The sequence below is a fragment of the Anopheles marshallii genome, chromosome 3 (assembly GCF_943734725.1).
Source record: "Anopheles marshallii chromosome 3, idAnoMarsDA_429_01, whole genome shotgun sequence".
In the NCBI taxonomy this organism is placed as follows: Eukaryota; Metazoa; Arthropoda; class Insecta; order Diptera; family Culicidae; genus Anopheles; species Anopheles marshallii.
The window spans coordinates 68166709-68182929 of NC_071327.1; the positions used below are offsets into that span (position 1 = coordinate 68166709).

A 16221-nucleotide genomic window follows, 5' to 3' on the forward strand; every position below is an offset into this window, starting at 1 on the left:
ATTGGTTACTTTTCTTGTGATGTTTTTTTTTTTCTTTTCTTTCTTCCGCGCTTTCATCCTATCGATGATCGCTCCATTGCGTGGCAAGCGTACTTACCATTTCTTTCCATTTTCTTCTCGTTTCATAATACTTTCAGGTGATGGCGCACAACACAACCGTCCAGCTTGGTGGTGTCGCGTTCCTGGTGTGCAAAGTGGCCGGCGTGGACAGAGTGGGTGTAAATTGGGTTTGTCTAAGTGTTTGATTTGCATTTCCTTCTCACCATATTGCACTAAATTATAAGAAAATTTCAATAATTTAGCTCTAAGGATAAGAATTATTTGTGCTTGCATCTGTAGTGGAATGTGTGGGTGTTTTCAACATTATGAATGAAATGGAGACACTTACATTGTGATGCATACACAACCTCAATTCTTAAACTGAGCGTTAAATTTGGCTGATCAGCTATTACCAGAATTGGATAAATCCACTCATTATAGATCATAAACACACGATTTCATTCAATTAGTAGTGTGTTATAGCTTGCATTTTAGATTATCAATGCTATTTTGGTTATTTAATGTTATGAGTTGTAGTTTTAAAGTTAAGGAAAAGTAGAAGAGTGATCGAGAAAAAAGTTAAAAAAAGATAAAGTTTTTTCAGTAAAATGATTCATACTTCTGTTCGTATACGTTTGAAATTTGAGCCACACATTCTCCTTTGAATCGGTGCAGCCATTTGCAATTTTTTATGTCAATTATCATTCATTTGATGTACAGCCGTGCAAACAATTATCGGATCCAATTCTTTTTAATTGCAATGTAATACGCTCCGTTCCATTCGCATGAAGCAAAACAAACTGGCAGGAAAAATGGGAACAAACGGTAAGGAACACGTTACTGCACGTGACAATTGATGGATTCGCCGAACTGGAAATGTCCCGTTCTGTGTATTGTGTTACAAAATTGTACACGGCCTGGGTGAATACACAAATAATTGTGTGTTACACATCGTGAAAACATCATGCATTGCCATCATGCCAATTATAAGTTTGTCCTTTCTTTGCGAAAGTGTTATAAAAAAAACATCGATGAAGAGTACTGGATAAACAAATGAAAAATCATCCCATGATAGAACTAATTTTGTTCGCATCAATTTACAAAGGCCGTTGTGCCTATTTTTCCCCCATTGAAAGCTTTCTTTCGGGAAAACTGTTTTTTTTTTTCACTGTGCATTACCCACCGTGCTTGCGGGCACACACTTCGTGCACATTGATTTATGGCGATTATTTACGACCACCGGGGCAACGATTTCACTGCAGTATCTGGTGCGCTAATCCTCATTAGCTTTCGGACTCGTCCAGCCAGCACGCCCAGTTTGGCGCTATCTTGTTTTTATTTTCGCAAAGAAAAACACATTAGCCTACCAAGGTTGCCTGCTGGCTGGCTTCGCGTTAGGCTCAATAATTTAAGCACCGTGCAGCGTACACCAGCGGGAACAAGTGGGTTTGTGAAGAAATGGAGCCAACAATTCTCCTACCACCAGTGCAACGGGAAAGGTATTCTAATCTTCTGGATGAAATGGACCGGCTCAAGCGGCAAATTTAGGGCAAAAAGAAAGCGGCATAACAAATTCGCCGAATTGCACGGCACACCGTTGCAGAAGATGGACCAGCTACGAAACCAGCACTGAGCTATAAACAAACAAATAGCCAACAAAAAACGCAGTACTCCCGTCCCGAATGTTTCGGCTGCTTACGGGAGCACACATTGCGATGGAAGGTAAACGTTTATTCGATGAAAAATCCGACAAATTTTGGCGAACTTCTCACAGAGGGATTAGAAGAAATGCAATACGATCCGGTTACGGTTGATCCGAAACGTTGCCCAAAGCTATACGATGATCCGTGGCCTGGTTTGGTCGTGGTAAAGGCTCAGACAATTTTCAATAAATAAATATCCCAATAAAGAACCTCTCAGATTCTCGGAACCGTAATCTAAGCGCTATGCACCGAGTGGGCTATTGTGCAATAATGCAATGGACGATGCAATACTATGCATGCACCACCATCGTTGTTGTTCAAACGGGAGTTAAAAAACATGAACACATGCAATGACAGCATTGAAACTGTAACAAACCGGTTCTGTAAAGGTCATAACTTATCTTAATGTTCATGATAACTTATTTGCTGAGAGAATACGGACGAAGCGCTGTTGGGCTGCTTAGCACTTTGAATGATATTCCGAAACAGTGCAACAGTGGGTGCATGGGAGAATAGTTAGCAAAAGAAATTATTGCACACTCTGGTCCCGGCCCTGTTCCTGGCAACACATTTTCAATAGTTCAAAATGTGCTGGACATCAAAAAACCACCCCCTGAGACCACGATGGGAAAGGAACGGATGGGTGCACTAGCAGTGTGTGTTTTGCATACGTTAGTGATTATTTATGAGATCCTCCATCCACCAGCCTGGCCCGGCTATTGAACCATCTATGTGATAGCATTTCTTTCTAGTTTCATCTGGTTTGTTGTGCCCTGCAGTGGGTCCATTGTTTGTCGACCATTATGCATCTGCTTTGTGTTCAAAGGTTGCTTTTTTTCTGTCTGTAACGTGATCGAGAGCGGAAAGCTTTACGTTGTGCGAGCTGCTGGAGCGTTGGGGAAGGTTATGTTGGGCATGTGCATTGCGCTCATTCAGCTGGTATGGGCGTGCTGATGTTTTGAGCATGCATGGCAAATGGTTATGACGAGCGGGAGATTTTATTGTCAAACGCGCACGTTTGAGGTGTGTATGTACAGTGGCGGCACACGACCTCCATGGTCATGTCGGATGACAATAAAACTGTTGGGTAAAGTTCACCCCAACAGCGTTGTCCTTGTGCTATGTTTTCATTGCAATCGGTAATTTTTCAAAAATAAATATATTAAGAAAGAAAACACGCTACTATTAGGCGAGTCCGGAGTAAGCAGTTTGCAATCATTCGCCAATAAATCATTAATTAGATTCGCTGATCGTTAAAATAAAAAAAAATGAATATTGAAAAAAAAAATAATTTTAAAATTTTATAGTTACTTAACTTAAGTTTAACATATCCAAGAAGGTGTTTAGTTTCTTGTAGAAACCTTTGAAATTCAAATTTTGCTATCGTTATGCCTTTAAAATGTCACAAAATTGGCCTTTTTTAGCTTTTGATTGTGTAGCTCCCCTTAACCTATTGACATTGCGTGTAATATTGTAACGAAACTGTCAGTTGATCGTGCAAAATTACTGGAATTAATTGTTTTATTTATCAGTTTCCAATATTTTGTGTTTGTGAAATGATTATTAAATTAGTACACATAATTTTACTTCTCTTTACAAAGCAATCATACAGTATAAAGAAAAGTTGCAAGTTTGCATAAGAACAATTTTAATTATAAAAAGTATTATCTTTTGCTACATTAAGTAAAGCTTGTTAATCTAAACTCCCTCCAAAACATAACTTGTTGGTAATACAAATAATATCAACTCATTCCTTTACAATCCCACAATCATTAACAGTTTTAACGATTCAACCCAATCCACCCTAAAACCCATCCTTCCATTCCTAATCCAGCTATTTTACCGGATTGCAACCACTAGTGGTGTTTTGATAGATTTTAGTTTCGTAATAAAGCCTTAAAATTCTCGCTCCATAACATTACGTTTGCACCGCAAAGCTGTTGCACCCGAGCTGCCGATTAGACGCATGCCGGTGTTACGCCCATAACACAATCCAGAGTAACCGAAACTGACAGAGTGGATCGTTAAAAGTTTTGCGACATAAAATTAGTCGACCGAGCAATCAATAAGCTGCTACGCACTTCCTTTTCTCTCGATCCGACTTGTCCTCTCCCGCCCTCCCGGTGTGTTCAAATTGCCGGTAATAACACTTCAATATTGTGCCATAAATCTTCCCAGTTTGTTTTGGTTTTCGGGAAACAGGGACGCTAACGGTGTGGCGGGACAAAACGGAACCAAATGGGTGCTCTGTTTATCATATTCGATTGTCAACAGCGCTGCAGGGCAGTGCTGCGAGATGCTGCAGGGCATTGTGGAAATTGAATGTTGATTTGACTAACGCCGACGGCGGTGCGGATAAATGTAAGTGTTCTTTTATTCGTGTTGCTTCCCGCACAAAGCACGAACGCTCGGAAGACGGTCCCGCATAGATCGTTTCGTGATGGATGCGTTCAAGTGGCTGTCGCGATTGTTTTATCCTTGTCCGAGCCCCAGAATAAAGCTTCAATTTTTGTTCCTTTCGCTGTGTGTGTGTGCGTAAGGCTATATTTTTCAGCGCGGAAAGTGTGCCAAACAGGGATGAGACGTATTCGGCTCCTGCAACGTTCCCAGCTACGCCCACTAGAGTTCGTTGGCTACCACCATTAGGAAAAATGATTGGCGATAAAATAGAACATTAAGCACGCGTTGACTCGCAAAGCTGCGATGCTCTCGGTCCAAAACCGGATGCTGCAGTGGGATGGTCGTTTTTACTTTGTGCGCCTCTTGCTATTGCTAATACTGACCGTCAGAAGAATCAGTAACGAGCGTACAGCGTTGAAAGCACTTTGAAGAATGGACGAGTGGATGTTGTTAGGGAGGGCCAAAAAATAGAAACGATCAGACAAACCGTTTCCAGCACTACGAACAGAAGTCAAAAACTGCCCACCGAATGGTGGTTGGAAGGGCAGTAGACAGCCCACGGCTAGCAATTTAGTGGCAGGAAGCTGAAGCATTGACGGCATGGTTAAAAAGGGGCGATTGCAACGGGAACGGAGCATCGCGGTTCGGCAAAACCCAAAAAATAGATCAAATAATACTAGCAGGACTGGCTTAGTAGTGGTCAAAAGATAGACAGCCATGGTAGACGTGATAAATCAGTGCAATTTTTACTAGCTTTGCTTGTTAGTTCATTCTTCCGATCTTTCTCGAACGAATCATCGATTGAATTTCGTAAAAAATGTGAGAAGACTTCTATCAAATGCCTAGCGTGAGATTTTCTCAAATATTTTAAAGAAAAAGTCGGTTATATGAACTAAGGTTGTTAGAGATTTTTTTTATTCTGAATTTTTAATTAATGGACTAAGTATAAAATTACATATAGTTTTATATTTTACAGTAAAAAAATAGGATATTAAGCTTGATTTAAAACACAAAAAATGTTCTAAATTGTTAGCTAAAAGTATAAAACAAAGTTGCAAATAAAAGTTGTAGACAAATTTATTGAAACCGGTAGAAAAAATCACTTATGATCCAGATAAACGCTCGAACCCTCGACAAACACCGACACCGAAGAACAATAAGCAACAAAACTAGCAAAAGAAAACAATCAACAATGAGCTGCGATTGGTTTCCTTCCCAAATTCGATAACGATATTTATTTTCCGCCAAATGCATTGATTGTTATCCGTGCGTACTACCGGCAGGAGAAGTAAACAGTAGCAACAGAAAGAAAAACATAAATCGGTAACGGCTTTACGCCGAGAGATTATGATACAAGTAGGAAGCAAAATAAAAAGGAACAAACAACAAACCATGCAACTGATGAAACGTTGGAACACTTCTGCCTAAAAGCGAACCATTTCATCCTCCTTCGCACGGTGAGCGTTCGCATTTGAAAGAATTCGCAATTGTATCATGATTGTGTCAAACAACCGAGGGTTGCCCGCTTGATGATGGATATATCGCTTTCATCCTCTGCCGACTGCGGAATCCCGGCACAGAATTCCCCGAAACGACGTTACCGGCACGCAAGAAAAGTGCTCGAAACAAGCAGAACGTCACATGTAGAATATTAAAAATGTTTTTAAAGAACTGAACAGGAACGTACGCCTTGCGTCCCACACACAGATGGTCGGTGAAAAGATCAAACGATGAAAAGCGAAAGGGGTGATGAAAATCCGCAACAATTTATGCTTATGTGCGTCATCCGAGCTCTGCAGTACTCGGTTCCGTTTTGTCGTTTGCGATGATGTTTGGATATATTATTTATGGCAATCGATCTGGCACAGGGCAAAAGTAACGAATGTTTGTTTTTATTGCGCGATTATGTTGGGAAGCTTATCGTTACTGTTCGATCCTTAGTCAACCATTTTCTCTCGACATTTGCCCGGAATCATCCTTGATCAAAAGTGAATAGAATAGATTGCACGTACAACCACGCCTAGATCTTCATAAAATTAGCCCGATCATCAATAGGATTCTCTCTCATTCGAGACTTTAGAGCTTTTTCTATGTTGCTATCGATGCCACAATTGCGGAAAGGAAATAATATATCGCATGATTTCAGTTATTTTTTTACAAAACATCTACTATAGTACTATTAATATAAAACAATTAGTCCTAAAATTTATCCTCATTAGACCAAAGTCTCCAAAAACCAAAGTCAATCAAACAAAAACCTATAAACTAATAAAAATGAAATGATAAATTGAATCTTCCTTTAACAGTCCTTATATTTCCAATTCGAAATCTTTTGATTTTAGTAACCAGAAAAAAAAACTAAATACTTTTGACAATGAAACAAAACATTGTACATATAAATCATCTATACCCACCACGTCATGTATTGCGCGGAACAAAGTTTGATTTGATAGGTTGTTCCAATGTGCTTGGAAGCACACCCAACGATACGGAAACCCAACAGGAAGTGCCCAACTTCACCAAAACTCATTCATATTCATCCCTCATTTTTAACTCTATTTCGTGCCATATCGCCGCGTGTGGTGCGTTTGGTCGAAGCTTCTCGATCGAAATCTTATCTTTCTGTTCCGTTTGGTTTACTTGGTCTTTTTTTTTTGTTTGTTTTCCTTTAACTCGTGTCTTATCGAAACACCACTGCTACGCAACATATTGTGCGAGGAGGTCGTAACGAAGGCCAGAAACTCTTGGCAGGGCGGGTTTTTCTTTTTGCGCTTTCTTTTGTAGATAATATATTCCAGTTCCTCACACTTTATTTGTACCAATCCCGCTGGCATGCTGGCTCCTGTCTTATCGCTGTACATCCGGAGAGGGACCCATAATTGGTGGCAGAAAATGGTACCGGATTTTTTTTTTTTGCCCGGGAAACTTATCGTAGACACTAGAACTCACAGACACGCACAGTAGAGAGTGAACCACGCCACACTTCCGTTTGGTGGTATTATTTACTAAATGACATCAAGATTTATCACCGACCCGTCGATCACACGGTTCATCGACCACTTATGCTTGCCTGTTTCGCTGCTCGGCGCGGATTTTTATCGTTCGGTTTTGTTTGTTTCATTCTTATCCGTTTTTCCACCCCCTCTCTCTCTCTCTCTCTATTTACATGTACACCGGTCGGTAACGCTTCCGCCACCGACATCACGCACGCACGGTGACCTCCGCGAATCCACCCGACCGAAAACATTAAATTAATCGTTGATTAATGGGACCGGCCGGCCGGATGCGAACGTACAGAATCAAATTTCATGGATCAGACGGCGGGACTGGCATATTCTGTCGTCCGGTGCACAAATGTACACGAACGACGAACGGTTCGCGATTCTGCACACGCCCGGTTCCAACACGTGGACGTTACAGATCAAGTTTGTGCAGCGCCGTGATCACGGTACCTACGAGTGTCAGGTAAGTGCAGATGTGTGCAATTGTGTATGAATAATGATTTGCAGTACGTTACACATTTACTCGACATTGATGTAAGCGATCTATAAGCCGCAATTAATGGAAGCTTATGTATTACCCAAAGCAATGTGATAAAGGCCTTTTGAGACTTTTTGAGATCTGCTGCATCTAAGCAGTGGCCTCTGTTATTCACTACTATTATTCTCTAATCATTTTAAACTTCATAGACCAAGAGTCTTGCGATAATGTCAGATTTGGTATACAACTAGCAAAACCTAATTTATTTCTTTTCTCGTGATCGACTATTGTTTTATCGTTTTCAATATGAAGATCATAAGGAATTAACACATTTCATTACGTTTAAAACAGTTAGTACTCTCTTGAGGTGGATATCTTTGAATTAATAAAGAGTATAAACAAAGATTTTGTATAGTTTCAAATGCTGGAGTTTAAAATCACTCCAATTGAACGCCAAAACTTCGTTCCACTACTTCACTTCATCTTAATTTGGGTCTACCACGCCAACTCTGGCAATGTGGATACCATGAAAATGCTTAACAGAGTTGTAATTCGGTGTAATTCTAATGACCTAACCGGCCCAACGAAACACAATCAGCTTAAACATGATTAAAATAATTTATACGTTCATCAAAACAACATTCCTATAGCATAAATCATTAAATGAAGTCGTCCTCAATGTAAATACCGTCATGACGATAATAATCTTGGTATACCCACCATCCTGCCGTTGCTACAATGTATAACTTTGCAAAGGCATTTAATGAAACTAGAAAATAACCTTGTCCTGTAAATGTTTGTCACGAATAAGCTATTGCTTGCGGCATCAAAGCAAATCGTCAAGCCAAAACGACTTGATCAAACAAACCACCCGGCCAGAAATCATCATCCGGTCGGTAAACTACACTAACCTATCGTGACGCGCACATACTGCAGGGTTCAAAACGTCCCAATGCTCATCGAGTCATACGTAGACGGCTGCCGGGCATTCCGGGTGGCCGACGAACTTTCAGCGCTCAGTTACAAAAGTTTCCCCATAACGTCGAGAACACATTCTTCGTCTACACTCGTGGGCCATCCTTCGCATACGCAATGTGCGCACCATTCTCGACCCTTTTAACGTATACATTCCCCGTCCTGCCCCGATAGGACGGCCATCAGCATGTAAACTAAGCCGAAACGATAGTTTTAACCATTTCTCTCTCGCCTCTCGTGCCCACCCGAGACACGTCACGGTTGCAAACTTTTCACCGGCAGTAAACACACGTCCCAACATATGCTGCCATGTGTTTCGGCAGAAATGAAATGAAAATTTTCATAAAACATCATCCATCCACAACCCGCCGTTCGTGCCATTCGTGCCATTCAGTGTCCGGAAGAGAACTTCATAAGTGCGCGCCGCTCGCACCCATCGCAGCTTGCAGTACAATCATTCCGTACATCCCCGTATGTAGTGGAAGAATATAGCGACTTTAGTGATTTGTAGCACTTGCGACTTTTGAGAACGGAGACGGTTTTGCAAGTAAATAGTAACGCTATCCGGCAGTTCATCAAAAGGCACCATCTTCCATTCACCGTGGGGAGGGGGGTTAGGGGACGGTTCGCAATCCTGGGGAAGAGTCAAAGAAACACTACCAAAGCTCGTTGGCTGGCAAGATGAAGTGAAAATGATTGCAGAGCGTAAAATTAGTGGGGGATATGAAGGTTTACGAGTTTTATGAATTTATAACCCGGGTCTTACCCCGTTTTTTGCCAAGTGTTGCGCCGCTCGCCGGTGGCACGAAATTACTTCCTCGCGTCAGACATTTACTTACACGGCACGGATGACGGTGATCTCTTCATATAAACCCAAAATGCGCCGGTTTCTTGGAAGGAAAACTGGAAATGGTTAGGAAAAAAAAACAAGTCCTAATCTCTTCGTAATTACATACTTCCGATTGGAGTTTGGTGTTTCGTGTTTACGTCCGGGGTGGAGCGGGTCACATCACGCGTATGGTGGCGGATGCCGAGCGCATGTTTATGTTTTATGTCGCATGCTGCAGATCGAAAACAAACTTTGTGGAAATGGGTTAATCGCTTGGAAAAGGCAGCTGAATTTCTTGAAGGTTAAAAATGATTTCACTTAATTCGTGAAAGCTTTTATAATGACGCCACTGCATTGACTTGCCCAACAAATCGCTATTTATTTCGCTACGCTTGAGTAGTTGATCTCAATTCAGAAAGATACCTTACTCTTATTTATACATTTTCAGTACTTTGGGGATAGGTTGAAATGCACAACAAAATTCTAGTTATTTACTTAACTTTTTTGCCAAATTTAATCAAATATTGTGGTTCACTTAACGATAAAGTTCATTTTAAAGTTTTTCAATCAAGCGTTGAAGCGTTTTTTTTTTCTTAATTGTGACTATTTTATCTATAACTCACCTTGCCCGAGTTGAAGCGCCTGAATGTATGCTTTGCGGTTTTTGTTCATGCATGACGTTTAAAGGAAAGGGAATATTGAAAGGTTGTTCATCTTCGGAGGTTTATTGATATTAAAAAAGTGAAATATCAAAACAATGTCTGGACTGTGTCTGCAGAACCAATAACATTACGATTGACGATAAATATCTGATCAAATGAATCGACTGTGTTCTGTGCAGTAGATTCTCAGTACCCAGTATATACGATTTTCAGGCCCTAGTTAAATGATATTATTTCTTCCAGGTAAATGGTCATAGAGCTGTAATCTATCGAACAGTTGGATATCAATACCTATGCTATACTCCGGTAGCTCATTCCTCTTGTCAAGCTCCAACACCTGACCGTTGTTTCTGGCCATACCTCTTAATTGGAATATTTTAATATCAATTCATTGAGAATTGTTTCGGATCAAATTAATTAAAACTGCTGCTTTCGAAAACCAGCAATTTCGAAACGGTTATAATTTTCCGATAAAACTTTACTTCATATCCCACTCAATTAATCCCCGGTTCCCGGTATTATGCTTCAAACGAACCCCGTGTTTATCTGTTACGTGATTTTTACTTGATAAACTCTTGCTTTTTGGCACACACAAAAAGAACACCCAAATTCACCCAATGAGCAACACAAAACGCATGATTGGAAACGTTCGGGGTGGAAGAAATAGAATCATCACAGAAATCGACCCACCAAACAACAGTTTCGCCTAATCCGGCTAATGTTGCACGAACGATTATGCTCGTACTTGGTATGCGTCCGATGCAGCGTGGTGAGTTTTTCTACTGCTCACGTCACACTTCACCGTCACGTTCACCTTACTTTTGCCTAATCATAGACACGGTGGAATTCATACTGTCGGTTACATCTGGGAACGTTTCGGGACGCGCACCCGGGCGTTCGATACAATCTTTTGTTCCCACTTCATCTTCTATTCCTTCCGATGCGTTAAGTCACGTACACGAAGCGAAATCCAGTGTTTTAACGAAATGCGGAAGTAACATTCGGTACAAGTTTTCTATACGTGTGTTTGCATGGGTACACTCTTGGGTTAAACGCCTGTTCCATCGTGTGTAGGTATTGTGTACGTCTGTAGGTAGACACGAGCTGCAGAGCAGTGAAAATAATTTAAATAAACTTTTTCACCGTAAGCTTTCGCTGATGGGGAAAAGATAAGTTAAATTTGGTGGAAAATTGCGCATGAGCTTGCATTTGCTGATCTTAATGTTAAGTGAATTAAGTGTAATTTTATTAACTTACAACACCGCGGAACCAAAAACAATCAGTTTTGAACGAAAAGAATATTATTGCAGAGAAATTGCATTCAAATTTGTAAGCATAATTAGGAGATTGAGATATATTTTTTTGTAATATTAAGTTATAATAGTGCTCTATAAGTTGTAAAAATGGCACAAAGCATCCCTCAATTTGCAGTCCATAATATTCGAAGAGATCGGATCCCACCGATTGAACAATTTCAGTTCGAATAATTGCATTCATCCTTCACCTTCGATCGATACTCATTTTCATCGCACAAAATTATGAAAACTCTGTAAGTGATTGCCACTACCACCGCGTTAGGTGCAGATGCTGTGCAAATTTGGTGCAAACCTTCAAAACCACTGCTCAAAGCTTCGAGCAAACGGTATCGAGCCGTTTGCCACCACTAGATCCCACTCTTTGAGTTACTTACTTTGTGTACTTTCGGAGCTGTTGGTGGTTCGCGTGCGCAAAGTAATTGCCGGCGTCTCTGCTTGCCAATTCAATCACGAGAACAGCCTCCCAGCGTTAACGCGACCAGCACAGGACACGCTCGATCTTTGTACTGGATGCCGGCCAGCCTTACCTTCCCCGGTTGATAGCGGTGAAAACTTTACCCGAAGCAGCCCCCACCCCGATTCTCATTCTGTCGCGTGGACTTCCTGCCGGGGTTGCTGTTTACAGCAGCGATTGAACTTTCACCGACACGCAAAATAGTGGCTCGCAGATATTTACCCCAAACGCCACCAACGCGTCCTGTTGCTTCCGAGTGTGCGTCTACCGTTGGGCGGGAAGAGTTGAAATTGAATGTTATCTTCCTTTTCAGGCCGCACGCAGAAAGACCGCCCCACCCCACCGGTCACGGTTTCGGGTCGATATTCTTCGATGGAACGTGTCGATCAGAAGCTGTGTTTTGCCCCGACACCGTGTACGATAGGCATCCGGCACACCGAAACAGCCGCCACGGGGTTTTTTTTTGCGATGCTGCCGGGCATCGGTTACTCTTGCGATCGAGTCTGCCGCAACGCGCTATCTGTCGCACCCAGACGGTTGCAATCTGTAACATGGGTTTAATTTGCAATAATGCGCACCACTAGGGCGCAAAGTTTGTCGCTTGCCGCATGATTTTTAGATAACTTTTCGCCGTCTCTGGCCGCTAGTGGAGCAGAGCTGAGTAATGGGCGAATGGATGACTGTGGGTGAACGGCACAGCTGTGCTGCGAGTGCTCGGGTGATGGCAGGGTTTCTAGCATCTCATCTATAATAAATCGTTTGTTCGATATCCATCATCACCAACACCATCTGAGGCTTCGAAATTTTGACAAACAACTTTTGTGATAACATGTATTATGAAGATTTGTTTGTTCAGCAGTAAAGTTGTATTAAGATATAAGATATTACATTGGATAGATATTTAAGAACAGAAAGACTTTGACAAAAAGGAGAGTATGTCAAGTGATGAGTCAACATTGACCATCGTTGTTTTATTTTGTCTATTTCGAACATCAAATTTCATTGCAATAATGAATTTATGAAATAATTAAACATATGAATTGGGAGGCTATTTACGAAACAAAAATCGCATGCTTTCCCTTCTGGTGACAAAACATTCCAAACCAGTGCATGATGAATGCGCTAAGTCTCTAATCTACTTTTGCCACAGGAGAGCAAAAGATTAAGGTGCTCAACCGGGACAGAATGTCCTGCGCATCGGCATTCCGAAGAAAAACAATAGCCACTGGGCGAACCGTTATCCGTTCGCAAATGAAGCTACCTGACCGTGCTTTGCAGGAACATTCCGCATGACGAGACGAGAAGCCAGGTCCACAATCAGATTACCTTCCCGCAGGGTAAATGTCCAACTACTGCATCCACACAACAAAGACACTGCTCAGCTAATCTTGAGAACACACAATCGTGCCCGGTACCGCATCGTGCCCGAAGGTGCCCAAAGGCTTTCTACGGCGCGTCACGTGACCATGCGAATTACTTATTCATTTTCACGTCAGCTTTTTCGTATCATAACGCTCTCAGCTTGCGTCTGCATCGCTGGATACGTTTTTCGCACATTCCGGGAAGGGTTTTTGCAACTGGCCTGTGTGTGTGTGTTTGTGTGGGGATTTTTTTTCAGAAGCAACGTATTAGTCTTCTCTGTTTTTTTTTGCTTAACTCTTTGTGCATGAGGTTAAAGGAATTTGGGAGACGAAAAAAAAGTTTTTTACTATGCGCAAGGAACGAAATTGTAATGCAACGTTGGTTGGCCCATATTACAGAGAAGGCATGTGGTGAAAGTACTGATTCACCGCAGCAGATATGGTGCTGCTGGGTGATCTTTCGTCCACCCCGGTTGCTAACCACATGAAACGAAGCGAACCACTTCGCAGAGAACAGACACTTGCTAGACTCACTGTCGATGAACCATGAAGACAGACCCGCAGACATGGATGGGTGAAAGAGTTGTTTTTGTTGCTTGTCACGTTTTCAATTTTCCTCATTTTGCTCCTTTTATTTTCATTCATTTTTGTCTAGCTTTGTTCTTTATCGATGTATGTTACTTTGAGTACAGGGCAAAATCGTTCTCTGCTCTGGTGCAAATGCTGGGGAAGTTTAATAAAGGCAAATACAAAAACTATTTCTTCTTTAAGGTTAGTTTTCGATTTAATTAAACATAATCAAGCAGAATGCGTTATCCATAGTTGTGAAAATTTATTGTAGGAATAAGTTCATAGAAAAGATGTAATAAATGAAGCACAAATATTTATCAAATTTCACCAGTAATGTTCTGAAAATAACATAATTCAGCTGTGTGGACTGCAAATTAACATACGAGCTAAATTTCCCCTGAATCGGTTTAATGCATTTAAACCAAATCGGTACCTGTCCGTGCTGCCCGGAAGTGTGCGTTATATGTTGTGTATTAATAAATCCCGGACAACCACAGCCCGCACATCTGTTCGCCGTAGCGGCACAAACGACCTGTATTATCATATTAATGCATAACGTAACAGGTGCCAGCAACTATCACATCAACTGTCATCAATTTATGTGCCGTTGGAGCGCGCAAAACATCCGCCACTGGGTTGGTGGAACAGTTCTTTCCCACCCGATATAACCTTCGACGACAGGAGATTGATCGTCACAAACCCACAATCTTCACCGTGCAGCGCGGTCATTCCTTCGCAAGCGGTGGTTTTTGATGAAGCACTTCTTCGCTCCCGTTCGGTTTCCCGAAAACGCTGGTGAGATGAATATTGCAAATGGCGTTGCAAGGAAATTGAAACATAACTCGATTCCAGCAGCTCGACATATGTTTGGTACGGTTCGAAATGGTGATCCATGTTTATTAATCGTGTGCTTCGGGGAACGTTTTAAGATCGGGGCAGATCATTGGTAGTAGATGATGAGTTTATGACAGCAAGCGAATCTAAAACGCATTTTCTGCATTACAGAGTGCTGTTGGCGGTGCAATTTAGAGTTATAATGAAATTATAGCCTTCATACATTACGCAATATACCACCATGAATGTTACTGCTGTGGATGGTTTTCCGTTGTGATATAAATTCTCGAAGCTTTAGTGTTTTGCTAACCAGACTAAATGCTTTATAATTTACAGATGTTGAATAAAAAAACTACACTACAAAATACTACACGAAAATTAATATTGCAGTAATGTCATGTACCAGTTTAACGCTAGAGATTTCAACCATTTTCCAACATTAACACATAAATTCATTGGCAACTTTCTACTAAACCCAATATCGAAGAAATAGATCATAGAAATTCACAATCATAAGCCCTTGCAGTCACCTTTGTGGCTTCGTAACGTCTTGAATCAGTAACTGTTTCTAATATGCCAAGTAGAAAGCATTTAATTAATTTCAAACTCCAACACTTTCACATAAACACCGATTAAAACATACAAACGAAACAAGCAACAATGTTATCTTTCTGCAAGCTTTTGTTCTACCTGCCACTTGGCTTGCGCGAGCGCTTCACAAACTACTAACTTCAATGCCAGCAGTCAGTGAAGTTTCTGCTACTGATCCTTCGATTTGCACTTTGCAATGCAAAACAGCACCAAACAAACTACTGGCGCTTGCCATGATTCTTATTTTGTCTGCAACACTTTTTTCGCCCCACGCCCCGCTGGCAAGTGAACACCCCCGGGGAAAGGCTAGTTTGCAATGTAAATGCTGTCGGTGTGAATTGCGCCCGGTAAGTTGATAAATACGCCGGAAGAAAAAAAAAACACACCCGCTAAGCTCGTCCTCGTCCTGCAGAAGCAAGTTCGGGTTCCTTATCACGATCAACAGATCAGTGAAGCGCTTTTCTCATCGTCCATATGAGCAACGTAGGGCAAACGTAAACTGGCACTCGCTAAGTGAGTGCAGTTGCAGCAGAAGCGGAAAGCGAACCCATAGATCGAACCCCTTTTGCCCCTGTGCGGTACCGTTTGATGTTGGTAAACCGGTGTGAGGTTTGCTGTGTAAATGCATGCCAGCACTGCTGCTGCTGCTCATCCTGAAAATGTAAAATAAATGTTTCCCGCACGAGCAAGTTTATGTTATGTGTGCAGGTTGGGTCGAAAAGCAAGGACAGCGGGCGCCATAGCACACAGCACGAAATGAGCAGGGAGCAGGAAAGTGCAAACAGCACTCTTTAAAACACCCATAAATCATCCGGTGCTGGGAATGAGCCGGGCAACGAGCGTCCACTCGTTGATCCCACGCTCACACTGCTACGCTTCATCTGCGCTTGGGGTGAACCGGTGAACTGTTTGCTTCCGTTTCGTTCGACGCAGAGACACGCGCTACAAAACTACGACCACACCAAGGAGTCTTAGCCACCACCCGGAAACGTGTACACTCATTCGCT

At 41.7% G+C, this 16221-nt stretch overlaps 1 protein-coding gene across 1 annotated transcript in view; it reads left to right on the forward strand.

Moving 5' to 3' along the window:
- The window catches only part of LOC128711338 (zwei Ig domain protein zig-8), a 120199-nt gene that overhangs the window by 41882 nt on the left and 62096 nt on the right, over window positions 1-16221 (forward strand). Inside the window, exons 3-4 of the mRNA XM_053806206.1 lie at window positions 138-227; window positions 7440-7607. Coding sequence (XP_053662181.1) covers window positions 138-227; window positions 7440-7607 — 258 coding nt within the window. The remainder of the gene's footprint in view (window positions 1-137; window positions 228-7439; window positions 7608-16221) is intronic.